General features: G+C 35.6%; 2 protein-coding genes across 2 annotated transcripts; one reads left to right on the forward strand and one right to left on the reverse strand.

The window, feature by feature from the left end:
* Positions 1 to 7700: 7700 nt before the first annotated feature.
* On the forward strand, positions 7701 to 11256 carry LOC145134703 (structural polyprotein). The gene is made up of 4 exons (XM_079069547.1): positions 7701 to 7890; positions 8024 to 8153; positions 10640 to 10909; positions 11007 to 11256. The coding sequence occupies exons 1-4, from the start codon at positions 7769 to 7771 to the stop codon at positions 11118 to 11120; spliced, it is 636 nt and encodes a 211-aa protein (XP_078925673.1). The 5' UTR covers positions 7701 to 7768; the 3' UTR covers positions 11121 to 11256.
* Positions 11257 to 11859: 603 nt separating this feature from the next.
* LOC145129414 (serine/threonine-protein phosphatase PP2A-2 catalytic subunit-like) lies at positions 11860 to 14124 on the reverse strand. Its single transcript, XM_079064112.1, has 7 exons — positions 13957 to 14124; positions 13536 to 13825; positions 13019 to 13133; positions 12822 to 12930; positions 12667 to 12744; positions 12386 to 12577; positions 11860 to 12302 (listed from the first exon to the last, which is right to left on the reverse strand). Exons 2-7 carry the CDS (start codon positions 13786 to 13788, stop codon positions 12129 to 12131), a joined length of 921 nt encoding a protein of 306 aa, XP_078920238.1. The 5' UTR covers positions 13789 to 13825; positions 13957 to 14124; the 3' UTR covers positions 11860 to 12128.
* Positions 14125 to 14886: the final 762 nt, after the last annotated feature.

The raw sequence follows: 14886 nt of genomic DNA on the forward strand, positions 1-14886 counted from the left end.
AGCCTGGTTGGTTGGTTGTGCGGGTGCCTTGCAGAAGCGGGCCGTATGCCCCTTCTTGTTGCAGTTGTTGCAGTGCATTTCCCGACAAGCGTCGTTATGGTGAAAGTTGCACTTGTTGCACTTCGGAAGGTTCCCAGCATATTGCCTCAAGGGCACTGGATCGGCAGGGGTAGTAGCAGCATGAACTGCCACAATTTGTTGTTTCTTGGCGGGATCTTGGGTCGGTTGGTTCTTCTTGTTGTTCCAGACCTTCCTTTTATTGTTTCCCCTGTTTGCTTGTTCAGGGGTGGCCGCAACAGTGATCTGGCTGATCATGTGGTCGATAAGGCTTTGTGCCAGATCCTTGGCACTTTCAAAAGTAGAGGGCCTTGTAGAGACCACGTTCCCTTGAATCTGAGGAGACAGCCCCCAGATGTATCTTTCTACTTTCTTTTCTTCCGGGGAGACCATCCTGGGACACAGCAGTGCCAAATCATTGAATCGAGCAGTGTAGGCAGTGAGGTCAGAGCCAACCATCCTGAGATTCCAGAGTTCTTGCTCCAGCTTTTGCATTTCCCCCCTGGGGCAGTATTCCTTCAACATCATAGCCTTCAAGCTCTCCCAGCTTAAAGAGTTAGCGACTGGGAGTGTCAATGTCTGGACATGGCCGTTCCACCAAGTGAGGGCCCGGTCAGAGAAGGTGCAAGCCGCGAATTTGACTTTGCTTGCCTCGGGACACGCGCAGATTTCAAAGACTGATTCAGTCTTTTCGAACCAATGCATGAGAGTGATGACGCCCCCGCTCCCATTGAAGGGTTTGGTTTGCCATTTGTAAAGTCTTTGTAGGAACATTCCCTCGAACGTCCTTGGCCCTCTCCATGGTTGGAATTAAAGATACCACTTCCAGACCCACTCGTGCCCTGGTGGTTAATCTGTGCTATGGCAGCTGCTACGGTGGCAGCTATCTCCGCTCGTATAGCCGCGGGATCGTACTGAGGAGGCGGCGGCGGAGGTGGTGGTGCGTTGCCGGAAGGCCGGGGATTTTTCCGTGGTGGCATGATTCTGCCACAAGTTTTAAAGATGAAAAGACGGTAAGCCCTTGATAAAAAGTGAAAAGTCAGGTGTTATTGAATTAAATTATCTGCATTCTGATTCCTAACCATCCACCCTTTTCTCGGGTTCGGAAAGTAGGGGTTGCCTGGTAAGTAGAATCTTGCCATGATGTCCGTGCGAGAATAGACCGGGTAAGAGGCATATAATAGTCATATTCCTAGAATTACTTATAAAGGTTTGATCCTCTTTAGTAATTTCTACAATGACATAGTGCATACTAGTTACATATAACAAAAGATATGATAGACCTTCGAATAAGTGATCCTACCCTAAGACCACATCCAAACAAGGAAAAGGAAGTAAAGAAATGATCACAGATTCTAAGTCTATGACCTCTCAGTTATATATAACTTTAGCGTATCCACTTAGTGATTATAGACCTACTAATAAGGATCTCTTTAGTTTTCACATAAGTTACAGTATAACAAGATACTCCTATAGTATTTTAAATGTTATGTTTGGTTCTTAGTAACTTTCTTGTATGGGAAGTTTTTAGGCTTGTTGCTCACTACGACCATGCCCCGACATACATTAGTCACACCTCAGATAAATATAGTTGATCAGGCTATATTCATCCCAAGTCTGATTAGATATCCCAAGGTCTACTCGTAGTGTCCAACTCCTCATTTTGCTTTTGTATTGTCCTAGATATGACACTATACTAGCATGTATGCATGTACTCATACTTTTTAACAAGAAACTATTTCATTTCTAAAAGTATAGTTATTTTCAAAATGTTTAATTAGAGACTTTTAGTCCCAATGCATTTATAGTTGTATATCTTATGTGGTTCGATATACTTAGTTCACTATAAACAATGCTCTGATACCAATCTGTCACACCCCCAAACCAAGGATGGCGGAAACGTCCGGGGGTGGTGGACTTCATGTGTAGTATCATAACAACGAGTATAATAGTGATCAAAGAAAATACAACCATCATAAATATAATTGAAAAAGTTACATCATAGTATGTGATTACATGTTTCAAAATCAATTACATTATGATGACAAAAATGAAAAGTTTGACGTCTTAACGTCCCATCCCCAAAAGCTGTTGATTACCTGTTTCACTGATTTCCTGAGAATACAAGTAGTTTTAAAAAAAAAGTGTCAACAATTAAGTTAGTGAGTTCATAAGCTTTTGAAAGTAGAGTTGAAAAGCCTTTGCTTGTAATAGTATTGTATAACCAAGAAAATCCAATATTTTCCTTGAAAAGTGTTACGTAGTCTTAAATCCCAAGACCGAATGTAAGTGTAAGTTTTGTACTAGTAATGATATGTGTAGTTTTAAATAAATAAAACCCATTTTAAATGTAGTATTTCCCTGTAAACTTTATGTTTCGTTAACTCCCTATGTGAGTCGTTATAACCATACTATGACTAACTGAACCTGCTACGATGTTTTTCAGGTGTCAGAAAGATATGACATTTGTCACTCCTGGCCTGCCGACCGGACTGTTGTGAACAGCTGGAGTGTGGGGTGTCAGTCCCAATATAGATCTATACACAAACTATCACGTTCTCCCTACAAGAGACTCTGGTTATAACTATCAGGAATTGAACCCGTACTCTAGGAATACTATGAAGAATGTCTCACAATTTACGTTAACGAGTTTACGTGTGTGTATATAAAACCCTTTATGTGTAGTAGAAAAATGAATCCCATTTATGTATGTGTTTGAAATGTGAAAAACCATAACTATACCTAATATAGTTCGTTGGGTGTATTTATAATGTGAAGTCCATAACTATGCCTCTTATAGTTCATTTTATGTGTTTGTAAAGTATACAATACTTATCATGAATAACCACTTCTGTTTAGGATGTTAAACTAACATTAAATACAATCAACATTTAGAAACTTATTGATTTACACTTTGCTCAACATGTTACAAAGTGTTAATAGAATTGTAAACTGTTAACTAAACTTTTAACCTTTTTGCACTGTTTTCGAAAAATCACAGGAAAATCATACGGACTCCAAAACTAAATCCGTAAATTCTGAGAGTTTAGAAATTGTGTCTAGTTTGTACATAATTTTTATTATAATTTTTAGTAACCTCTAACTTGTGTGACAATGTCTATATTCACAGACTGGTCCGAATTGTTTTTGAAATGATAGGCTGTTTCGTAAAAATCACCATAAATTGTAGAAAAATCGTATGGAGATGTGCAAGTAGTCATTTTACAGGTAAAAACTTGAACTATTTGCATGTGAAACAGTTTTGAAAGACAAAACGTTTAACATGTTTAAAACAGTCCGTGAATGAGACCCAACTCTTCTGTGAAGAGCTGAACCATGAGTTTAAGTTGTATTAAGGTGTTTTAACTTATATTCCCCCCCCCCCCCCCCTAAAACTTGAAGAAAACATGAAAATGTTGGGGTATGAACTCACCTTGATTGATTTCTTGGGATGGATGATGAAGAAAAGAAGTTTCCAACTCAAGAACACTTGGAAGATGTTTGAAGATTTGAAGATCTAGGAACAAATATGGCGATATTTGTATAAGAATTCCATGATTTAGGTGAAAGATTGTAGAATATTCAAGTGTAGGAGGAAGATACTTACCAAATGTGGAGGAAAAGCTCAAGATCAGCCTTGAAATCTCGAGTTTTGAGAGAGAGGAAATGAGAGAGAGAGAGATATGTTTGCTTTTGGTGAAAGAGTGAATATCTTGGAGGAGAAGCTTGAAATGAAGAAAATGAATAAAGGAGAGGCCTTTTTGGCCGTGAATTAGAAGGAAGGGGGAAAGAGGTTGGGTGGGGTAGATGGAACGAGTTATGAGGGGTGGTAATGGGGGAACATGGATTTAATTAAAGGTGTTCTACTTTTAGGGTTTGTGTAAGTGCATATATGTGTCTTGTTTATGTTGGGGGAACATTGTATTAACTAGTGACTTTCTATAAAAAAAAGTCAACCCTTTATAATTTCTTGATATTTTTATAAAAATGGTGTTGTTTTATAAAATAAATATGGTATAAATGACGTATAAAATATTTAATTTGAATTATAAATATTCAAAATATTATAACAAGCATTATCATCAAAATAATAATACATTATATGAAAGTTAGGTTGAATTTCCAAATTTTGGTTCGTTAAAAGTTTGTGTTTAGCCGGGTATAAACTTTGTCGTATTTGGTGACGAATTTACCAAAAGTTTGTGTTTGTAGCCTTTGCTATGATTCTTGCCCCCTAGTGTTAGGTTTATGAACCCTACTACATTGTGTTACGAGTATTATTTATTCATAAATAGTATATAGCTGAATTATCAAGTTTTTACGTTACTAACCCTAACTAGGGTTTATATTTGATAATTGGTAAAAAGATAGATACTTTGTATTATAATTGCAAGTTGTACATTAGGAACATTAAGAAAACATAGTGCTTATCCTAAAATCTTAATACTAGTCGTGTTGACTTGGTTGACTTGTTGACTTTGTTTAACCCAAAGTTGACAGTTGTCACAATATCCCTTTCCAACTATTCTCATCCTAGGCTTCCCTAGGGCACTCTCCGATCTACTCCCCGCTATCAGCTGCACCAGGAGTCCTTACCATCCTCCCCTAACTAGCTTGCGGATACTGCTACATATCCGCTCACTGGTTAGTTGAAGTTAGCCAGGACCCCTATAGCACAAAGCAAGCAGCATTCGTGCATCGAGTAACCATATCAAGCATTACCTACCCAGGCCATCCTACTGCTGACTAGGTAGTCCTAGCATGCAGCTCATACAGCAGGCATATAAGGCATCATTCCTAGATCCTCAGCCCTAATCTAGCATGCAGTTCTCAGAAACATATATCAGGCATAAAAGGCATCCTCATAGATCCTTAGCCCTAATCTAGCATGCAGTTCTCAGAGTCATATATCACATAACATAACAAGTATGGGTATCTTGGGGAAAACTCACTTGAGCTCGGCCGGTCGCACGCATCACACACCTTGTTCTTTCCCAAACTCATTTTCTTAGATTTAGAAAACCATTTCTTAAAAAAAAACCTTTAGCCCCACGGTCTGAGTCCAGACACCCCTGAGGGTGTGTCCGAATCCATCAAACCAGGGCTCTGATACCAACTTGTAACATCCCAAAATTCAAGGCCAAAAATTTCGTTTTTAAATAAATTATAACATAAAACCACCGGTATAAAAACATTCATAATGATGTCTCATTTCACAACCAACGTGTCAATAATCCAAACCATTTTGTCGAAAGTAAAATAAATCAGAGTACATTCCCAGGAAGCTCCATGCGGAAAACATGTGTGGGTGTGATGCGTTGCTACACCGCCGGCTCCTTCCCCTTAGACGAAGAGGTACCTGAAACCAAAACTGAAACTATAAGCACAAAGCTTAGTGAGTGCCCCCATCATACCCATAGCACATAATCATCGGTATCTTTCAACCGGTAACCGGGAGCTACCCTCCCCTTCGGTATCTTTCAACCGGTAACCGGGAACTATCCTCCCCTTCGGTATCTTTCAACCGGTAACTGGGAGCTGCTCTCCCCTTCGTTATCTTTCAATCGGTATCTGGGAACTAACCTCCCCTTCGATATCTTTCAACCGGTATCTGGGGACTATTTCACCCCTATCCCTATCACATATTACGGGTCATAAATATATTGGTTTCATATTAACACACATAAGCATACTGAGTCACATAACGACATATCATAATCATACTACTATACATGCATGGGTTTTATCCACCCCTTCGGTATCTTGCAACCGGTAATCGTCCTCGGTATCTTTCAACCGGTAACCAGGTCTAGTGTGCCCTACTACTACTTAACACATACTCAGCACAGATATAGCAACCAGACAATTATCACAAAGATAACTATCTCAACCATAATCGCTTACTGGTGGGCCGGCATTGGTGCCTTAGACCCACCCCTACTGAAAGGTAACTCACCTCGTAAGGCTGACTGCTGAAAAGCTGATCGACAGATGTCTGACAGCTGCTCCGGTGATCTCCGGCTATAATTCCCATAAAACACTTAGTCAGACACTGATAACTGTTCTTAGGGTAAAATGACTATTTTACCCCTGACCAAGTCAAAGTCAAAGTCAACCTCCAGTTGACCTGACTCGCCGAGTTGGGCCTCCAACTTGTCGAGTCCCTACCCTTCATCTATCCTTCTTCACGCTTCTACTCGTCGAGTTTAGCAATGACTCGACGGGTTCTCCTTCTAAAACAACCTCGAATGAACCTTCATCCGACTCGCCGAGTTGTATGAACAACTCGTCGAGTTCATCCTCGTCCTACAAACAAGTCCTGACCTTGACTCGCCGAGTTGTATGAACAACTCGTCGAGTTTATATTCAACAGTTGGGAGAATGCCTTGGACTCGCCGAGTCTAGGTTGTCCAAGTCTCATTTCTCGATTTCTGATGTACAACACTTGTCCAAATGATAGATCTAGGCTCCTAAGATCGATCTAGCACGTAAAGTTACGAACTTTACGTGCATGCATGGGATTATGAGCTAAAAAGATCCTAAAAGAAGCTCTTGAGTTGCATGGGGCTTTCCATGGGTGCAAAGGCAGTCCCTTTCTGCCTTCCAACCCTTTAATGAGCCTGGATCTGAAACCTTAACCCCCACCATGCTTGCAATCATGGTTGGTCACCAAGAATGGCTTATAAAAGCCCTAAATCTCCCCAAAAAAGGATCTAATACAAGAAGGAGCAAGGTGTCGACTTTATACCTTCCAAGAACTGTAGATGATGCACAAGCTTGACTCCTCTGGCCAATCTCTTGTTTCCTCAAGCTTCTCCTTCCTTCTTGCCACCACAAACCACCAAGAATCACTAAAAAGGCCTTAGATCTTCACCAAGGACGATTAGGGTTTAATGTGAGGGGGTTCTGAGAGCATAAGAGACGAGGGAGGCTGAATAAGATGTTTAAATAGGGTGCAAACTCTTGGATTAGGGTTTTGTCCAGCCAGAGTCTACTCGTCGAGTCATGCCGCCGACTCGACGAGTCTGCCACTTAACCCCCGGGTCGAAGTCGCTACTACTCGACGAGTTGTCCATCAACTCGCCGAGTCTTAGTCCAAATTGAAAAACACTTGAATGAAATACATACCAGGAACTGGGTGCTATAATTTTAACAAGTAATCCCAAAATATAATCAATAGAGCCAAATGTCATATTTTAACTCTCAAGATTTAATATCACCACCCTCAATATTTATCATTGACCTATGAAATAAAGCGTATCATCAGGCTCAAACTTCGAAATAACACTACCCATTGTGTATTTTTAAGATGATACCAAACATTGTTAAAACCTTATGTGCAATCTGTAATATCATAAAAATGATAGATAAGTAAAAGATTTTATTTAATATGAAGAATTTTAATAATTTATGTTTTATACTATAGTTTGAAGTGATGTCATTAGGGCAAACGTCTAGATGGTGTAGTTTAACATTTCTTTTTTACTATTATTTAACGTTTAAATAAAAAAAGAATAAAGGTTATTATAGGAAAAATAAAAATAACTAAGTGATGGTTTTATTTTTGTCTTGAGGGCCTTTTTGACATTTATCTAGAATAAAGGGTCTATTTGACTATATTTGATCATTTCTGGTACCTACTAATCAAATTCATATCTGCGTATGAAAATATACATCGGGGAAACGTAGTCCGGAAGAATCTACGGCGAAGATGCCGACGGCGTCTTCTAAATTCTCATCGGCCGTTCTTCTTCAACATCTGTTCATAGCTGCTATTGCTTTCAATTGTTTCGTGGTTTATGCTTCTTCAGATCCATCCGTATCACCCGAATTGTAAGCAAATCATTCTCTGTAATTATCATGTTATAGGCACAAAAATGATATAATTCAATGATTATTTCACAATAACCTAGTAATTTTTACTGATCAACAAGTGTATGAGGATTTTGATTCGGTAATTGTGCAGAGAAGGAGGACGAGAAATAGGAGTAGGGCAGAGAGGTTTGAAGACCTTCAAGGAAAAGGCAACTGGCACAAACATAACCTTCGATTGCTCTCCCTTTGGTGCTTGCATACCCTGTCTTTACTCCGAAAAGGTCTCTTCTTAATCAGTATTATTATGTATTTATGTTTGTGTTTTTCATCTATGTGATTGCATATTTTGATGTATGCTAAGGGAAGGTAGCATATAGATGTGATTTTAGTATGTTGATGCATTTAATTGATTAGCAGAATCCAAGATGATACTCTTCCTTTCTAAGAATGATATCTCCCTCCCATAAATTGTTCAATAGATATGAAAGATTAAACCATGTAGATTGCATAGAAAGATTTACAGGTTAGATATAGTAAGTATATTGGCTATAGGCTCCATAGGAGCATTAAAACATCAGTATAATTTGTTGTTCTAAACTACATGCTTGAGGGTCTATTTGGTCATCTCTGCATACTTTTTTTTTTCTCTTTAGTTCTTAATCTTGTCTGTCTTCTTTTGAACTAGTGAATGCCACTACCTAGTTTTATAACTTAAGGTAATGTTGGTTAGCTAAACAACATCATGTTTAAGGCTATTTAAATACTTGTAAGATACATTTGCTAAAAGCTAGGGCTTCAAAATGATTTTACTATATATACATTTACTTATATATATAGTAAAAAATAACTACTACTTTGATCATTTTTCAATTTTGATCATGATAATTTCTAGGTTAATATAGGTTTTGATTTAATGTTGCTCTAAATATTGTAATTGTTAATCAAATTAAAAACTTTTTTTGATACTTTTATCTTTTTAAGAAAATAATATGTAGATATTATTTTCGCTTATTTAACATTTAACACCTTATTGAAATTAACAAATTTAATACATTAGTTTGGAAATTGAGAAGTTATTATTAAAATTTAGGATAAATAGCACAAAAGACACTAAGTTTATACCAAAATTCTAATTTGACACTGTGTTTTTTTTGTCTCAAATTTGACACTGTGTTTTCCAATTTGTTACAATTTTGACCACTTGACCAGTCAAAATTGAATTTTTTTACCACAAAAGATACTAAGTTTTCACTTTTTTCAATTTTGACACTAAATTTAAATTTTTTTTTCAATTTTGACACTTTATTTTTTTGTTCCAAATCTAACATCATTTTTTCCAATTTTGTTTAATGTTGACCATTTTCCATTTGAAACCGTGTAAATATTTTTTATTACATTTTAAACCGTATAAATACATTTTTTTTTCATTTAAAAACCACAGTTTTATATAAATACAAGATTTTTTTTTTACATTTAAAGCATAATGTTATGTATAAATATGTATTAGTCATATCATGAGAACCAAACTAACCATAAGCTTCGAATAAGAATAACAAAATTTTATCAATTATCGCTTGTGAAATATTATTTATTTTATTTTTTGTTGTAGATTTTACACATATTTTATTTACAATTAAATAATTCTATTAGGTATATATTGATGTTGCATCTAACGTTCGTAAGAAGCCTGGAAGAAGAGGTGGGAAATATAGAACAGAATACCAAAATTTAATGAGAATACTAAAATAGATGTAATAATAGCGATATTTATCCTTCATAAATATTTTTGAAAAAATTGAGCTGAAAAATATTATTTAATTGGAGTCATACCATGAGATTCAAGATGTTCCTAATAATATTATGCATATGACATGTCAGCATGACATGTCAGCATGACATGTCAGCATGCCATGTGATCATGCCACGTCAACAGGTAACCGGATTGACCGGTCAAGTGGTTGGAATTGTAACAAATTGGAAAACACAGTGTCAAATTTGAGACAAAACTAAACACAATGTCAAATTAGAATTTTGGTGTAAACTTAGTGTCTTTTGTGCCATTTTCCCTAAAATTTAATTAATAAAGAAGTTCAATGCATTTACAAAAAAAAAAAAAAACAAATTAATATGGTTGATAATAGTCGTTATCTTGAACTTCATGAGAAAGAAAGCCTCTATTATAAGAGATATAGAGATAATTTATATTGATAAATAATACAAGGTATAAATAATTAAATATCAAGGTGTTTCATTATATTTACTTGAGTAAATTACACGAATGGTCCCTATGGTTTAGGGTAATTTGCGCGTTTGGTCCCTAACTTATTTTTTTTAACTCGGAAGATCCCTACTGTTTGTTTTTGTTACGCGCTTGGTCCCTGTCTTACCTAAAAAGACTATTTTCCCTTGATTTTTTAATTTATTTAAATAAACACACCCCCAACCCCACCATCTCACCTTATCTTACCTACCCCACCATTTTTTCCTATTTAAATAATAGTCTTTTTAGGTAAGACAGGGACCAAGCGCGTAACAAAAACAAACAGTAGGGACCAAGTGCGTAACAAAAACACAGTAAGGACCTTCCGAGTTAAAAAAATAAGTTAGGGACCTAACACGCAAATTACCCCAAACCATAGGGACCATTCGTGTAATTCACTCTATTTACTTCTTAAGAAATTTAGTTGGTTATATATTAAGAATCAAGATGCTACATCTTAATACTCAAAATTTTGTTTTAAGTTGATCTGTTTTGTTGTTATTACAGAAAGATGAAAATTTCAGGTGCAGTGAAACTGGGTATCGAATTCCTATAAGATGTATAAAAATTATAAATCAAGCAGATGAAGAAGAAAATGAGGAGAAGAAGAAGAAGAAGCAAAAGGGCCGAAGTTTATTGGAAGATTCCTCTTCTTCTTCCTCTTCATCTTCATCTTCATCTGGATCTGGAATAGAAGTGGGAAAAGAAGTCTATTTAACTTACAGAAGCTGTATACCTGCCATTGATGAAGAAAAGCTCTCCTTCATTGGCTTTGAGGTTTCTTCTCTTCAATTCCTTCTCATTTTCATCAAAATGTTTTGTTCTTCATTCTTGATTTGAGAGTTAAGTGACTGATTTTTATTAAAACTTACAGGCAATAATGTTGGTGATGCTTGCATGTAGTTCATTTGTAATATACAAACGTAAAGGAACACTGGGTATGCAAGGAGGATTCATCAGACTTCCTACCAATCCTCCTAGGTTTTAAGATCTCACATGATTGGGATCATGGACTCAATGTTTTTTTTTTCGTTGTATTATGATAGAATGTAACAAGATGATGATGATGATTCTTTATTATTTTTGAAAGTGAAACAATATCTACCCCACAGAAAAGTTTGTAATTTTGAGTGGAAATTTAAAAGTGTAGAAGAACTATCTTTCACAAAAAGTTGATTTAGTGAATATGCATCTTCTTTCACAAAAGTTGAATTAGTGAAAAGTTTGGATTATGTTTTATATTTAATATGTCAAACGAGTAAAAAAAAGTTAACAAGGAAACAAGTCAAATAGATAGAAAATCACCAAAATAATTTGTTTTGTTTTGCTACTCCTCTATATAGTGACTAGTGTATGTCGCTTCAAATTTGATCATTTTAACCTCACCACATGTTTGTTAATAATATAAAAAATAGAAGTTTTGTGAATTACTAAAATATGACTCACCAAAATAATCGTTAAATAGTGTTCCATAATTATTAAATACGCTACAATGTTTTTTTTTTTTTTTTTGAAGGAGGTGGTCAACAAGAGTTGTGAAATATATATCTTGACGTTCATTAATATATTTATTGCAGCAAACTAATAAGAAAAAACATATTCAAGTACAATAACATGACATGACAGTTTTTAAAAAAAGTACAATGTCTTAATATGAAAATAAAAAATAAAAAATAAAAGTACACTGCTATAATAGAAAGAATGAAAAATACAATACTAAAACAAACTCAGCATAAACACCCTATATCTTTAGTTTCTATTAATTCCCATGCTGAAAATTGCCAAAGGATACACATAACATAGTACATACTACATACCAACTCTTTCTTTTTTCCCACATACAAATTACCATCTTACCCTTCTCTGAAAAACATATACAAAAACTTGTGTTTCTCTTTCTCAACAACACCATGATTCATGAATGATTCCAAACAAAAAAATATGACAACATCGACCATCACAAGTACAAGACCAACTCCGAGGGGTAAAATAGTAATTACAAAAAATAATCAGGTGTCTTTCGAGAAGTATCGGGTTCAATTTGCTTCGGGGCTGGATCAAACTGAAGAAAGTTTTGTTCCATGTTGTCACTAATTTCCAAAATAGCCGCCATGTTTCCACATCGATAACAGTAGTTTGGTGCACTAAATACTGTCACCACATTTTTATCCTAACAAATAACACCAAATATGTAATAAATAAATATTTTTAAAAAAATAATAAAAAAATAAAAAAAGAAATTTGAAAAGACACCTGGCACCAGTTGAAACCCTCCATTACAAGCTGGTGTGCTCTTGAGATGAGAGAGAGGCCATTTGTATGATTAAACTGTGTTGCTATGTCTTGTCCAAATGTATACCCCGCGCCACGTGGCGATATCCCCCACCCACATCTGTCATCTGGATCAGACCATAACAGATCACACATTGGCCCTTCATGTGGGACCTACACACACACACACAAACACACACACTTTAGTTGGAAAATAGCAATGTACTTTCCTAATTTTTAAATAAATAAATAAATTTATGTACCTCTTGGATTCGGTTCAAGGCTCGGATATTGTCTAGAGTATCCAATGATGGGGAAAGCCCGCCATGTAAGCAAAAGATCTAGAAAAGACGTATGACGTGGATAATAAAAAAAATAAAAAAGATGGATGACGTGGATAAAATACAAACATTCTAACCTGGCTTTCAATGAGTGCTGTAAGAGGTAAGTAATCAAAGAGGTCTGTGAAATGCTTCCAAACATTTGCATTTCCGTATTTCCTCAAACATTCATCATAGAAACCATATCTGTTTTTTTTTTTAAAAAAAAAAAAAAACGAAATCAGTATTATAAAAGTTGTTCAAATCTGACACTTTTTAGGTTTAAGGTTGTTACACTTGAGTAATTTGGCGACTTTCATGATTTCCTCTAAGAATTGTAAGCCTGTCTCTATAACGAACTTTTAGAGCCACCAAGAGTGTGACAGTTTCCACTGAATAATACCCGCGATCTGCATCAATAATTTTGTTAAAATGATTACAAAATAAACAATTTGTTTCCTAAACAATCAGTTTTTTCGTTACTTTCTCTCTAATTAAGCAGCCTACTCTTCACTTTTTTTTCCATAAATAAGCTGCCTTTTCTTCACTTCTTAATAAGCAGTCTATCAAGGACTTAACGCTATAAATGCATAAACAACCTCATGGTCTAGGCTCCCCATATTCAAGAATGAGCAGGAATTTCAGTCGATCATAAACTTCCATCAATGGACAAAGAACTTCAATATCTAGAATTCTCTAAGTTCAATTGCAAGAAGAAAAGAAGCGACATCGAAAAAGTCTCATCAAACCCTAAATCCTAACAATACCTCATTAAGCAGACGTACAAAAGTAAAAACAAAAGATAAACTCACCAACATAATCTCCCATGAAGAGATAATTCGTATCGGGGGGATTTCCACCAATCCGGAACAGCTCAACCAGATCGTAAAATTGACCATGAATATCACCGCACACCGTCACCGGACACTTCACCGGCTGCACATTCCATTCCTCCACAAGTATAGTCCTGGCCTGCTCACAAAGCGTTTTTACCTCCGATTCCGTCAGCGGCTTGCACTCCATCAGCTGCTCTATCTGTCGATCTAGATCCGCGTGCGACGGCATTTTCGCCCTCTCTATTTCCCCACCAACTATAGAAGATCTGATGACCAAGGACTAAATCAACACAATACTTCTAACTCCTATAAAATCCCACAATCTACCAAACCAAAGCGAATCAACATTGAACAGAAAATCTAGGGTTTGAATTCAGTAAAAAAATTAAATGGTTACAGAGATGAGAGATTCCTCCTCGTTAATTCAAACCATCAAATATTCCTCCCACAATTTGATGTTGATTAATCTGTTTGTAGATTGTAGAATGTGTGTATTGAGTGCGGTGTTCAAAGCAGGAGTGAAATGAAACTCAAATGAAATGCAGATTTTAGGCGCGTCGATTTTGACCGGCTCAGGTGACGCCCTCGAGTCAAAGTCATTTCGGAGATGGTTTCCACGTGGCATTCAAATGCTAACATGCACCGCTTCAACGATTCAAATAACGCACACACGATACGATTAGTTGAGTCAGATTAGGTTTTTAATAATAAGTATTAATTTATTAATTTATTAGTTTATTAGGTTAAAACCCATGAAACCATGGTGTTAATTTTAAATAGAATTAAAAAATTAATTATGTAATAAAATAATATATCATTAATTTATAAAAATTATGAATTATAATATTGTATTTTTTTTAATAACTTTGTGATTTGTAAGTATTTAATTACAAAGTAATTTGGTGAGACAAATAAAAATTGTTGATATATAATAACTTTGTGATTTGTAAGTATTTAATTATAAAGTAATTTGATTAGACAAATAAAAATTGTTGTTTTTGTCAGTTTTTTTCAAAACTTACCTATTTATTTACTGCGCCATGTGTTTCTTTTTTATCTTTTTGACCATAACCTTGAAATCCGTGCAATGGTGGTGTTTTTGTTAGGATATGTTCCCTATTTTAAGTAACTTTGTAAATTGTAAGTATTTAATTGACAAACGGAGATTTTTAAAACCCTTCCTTTTGTTGCATGATTCTTGTTGAATATACGGAGATGATGATGCAACCACAAGGGAGCACATGGAAAGAAAGTAACTTTATAAATTGTAAGTATTTAATTGACAAACGGAGATTTTTAAAACTCTTACTTTTGTTGCATGATTCTT

The sequence above is a fragment of the Lactuca virosa genome, chromosome 8 (genome assembly GCF_052849685.1).
Source record: "Lactuca virosa cultivar CGN04683 chromosome 8, Lactuca_virosa_CGN04683_v6, whole genome shotgun sequence".
In the NCBI taxonomy this organism is placed as follows: domain Eukaryota; kingdom Viridiplantae; phylum Streptophyta; class Magnoliopsida; order Asterales; family Asteraceae; genus Lactuca; species Lactuca virosa.

Bases quoted from the DNA above. Each gene is read 5' to 3' on its own strand.
- LOC145129414 (XM_079064112.1), bottom strand. From the start codon at position 13,788: ATGCCGTCGCACGCGGATCTAGATCGACAGATAGAGCAGCTGATGGAG. The intron at 12,745-12,821 runs GTTAGAATGTTT...CGTCTTTTCTAG, and splicing joins CAGCACTCATTGAAAGCCAG to ATCTTTTGCTTACATGGCGG. The intron at 12,578-12,666 runs GTACATAAATTT...GTGTGTGTGTAG, and splicing joins CCTTGAACCGAATCCAAGAG to GTCCCACATGAAGGGCCAAT.
- LOC145134703 (XM_079069547.1), top strand. From the start codon at position 7,769: ATGCCGACGGCGTCTTCTAAATTCTCATCGGCCGTTCTTCTTCAACAT. The intron at 8,154-10,639 runs GTCTCTTCTTAA...TTGTTATTACAG, and splicing joins CCTGTCTTTACTCCGAAAAG to AAAGATGAAAATTTCAGGTG. The intron at 10,910-11,006 runs GTTTCTTCTCTT...TAAAACTTACAG, and splicing joins TCTCCTTCATTGGCTTTGAG to GCAATAATGTTGGTGATGCT.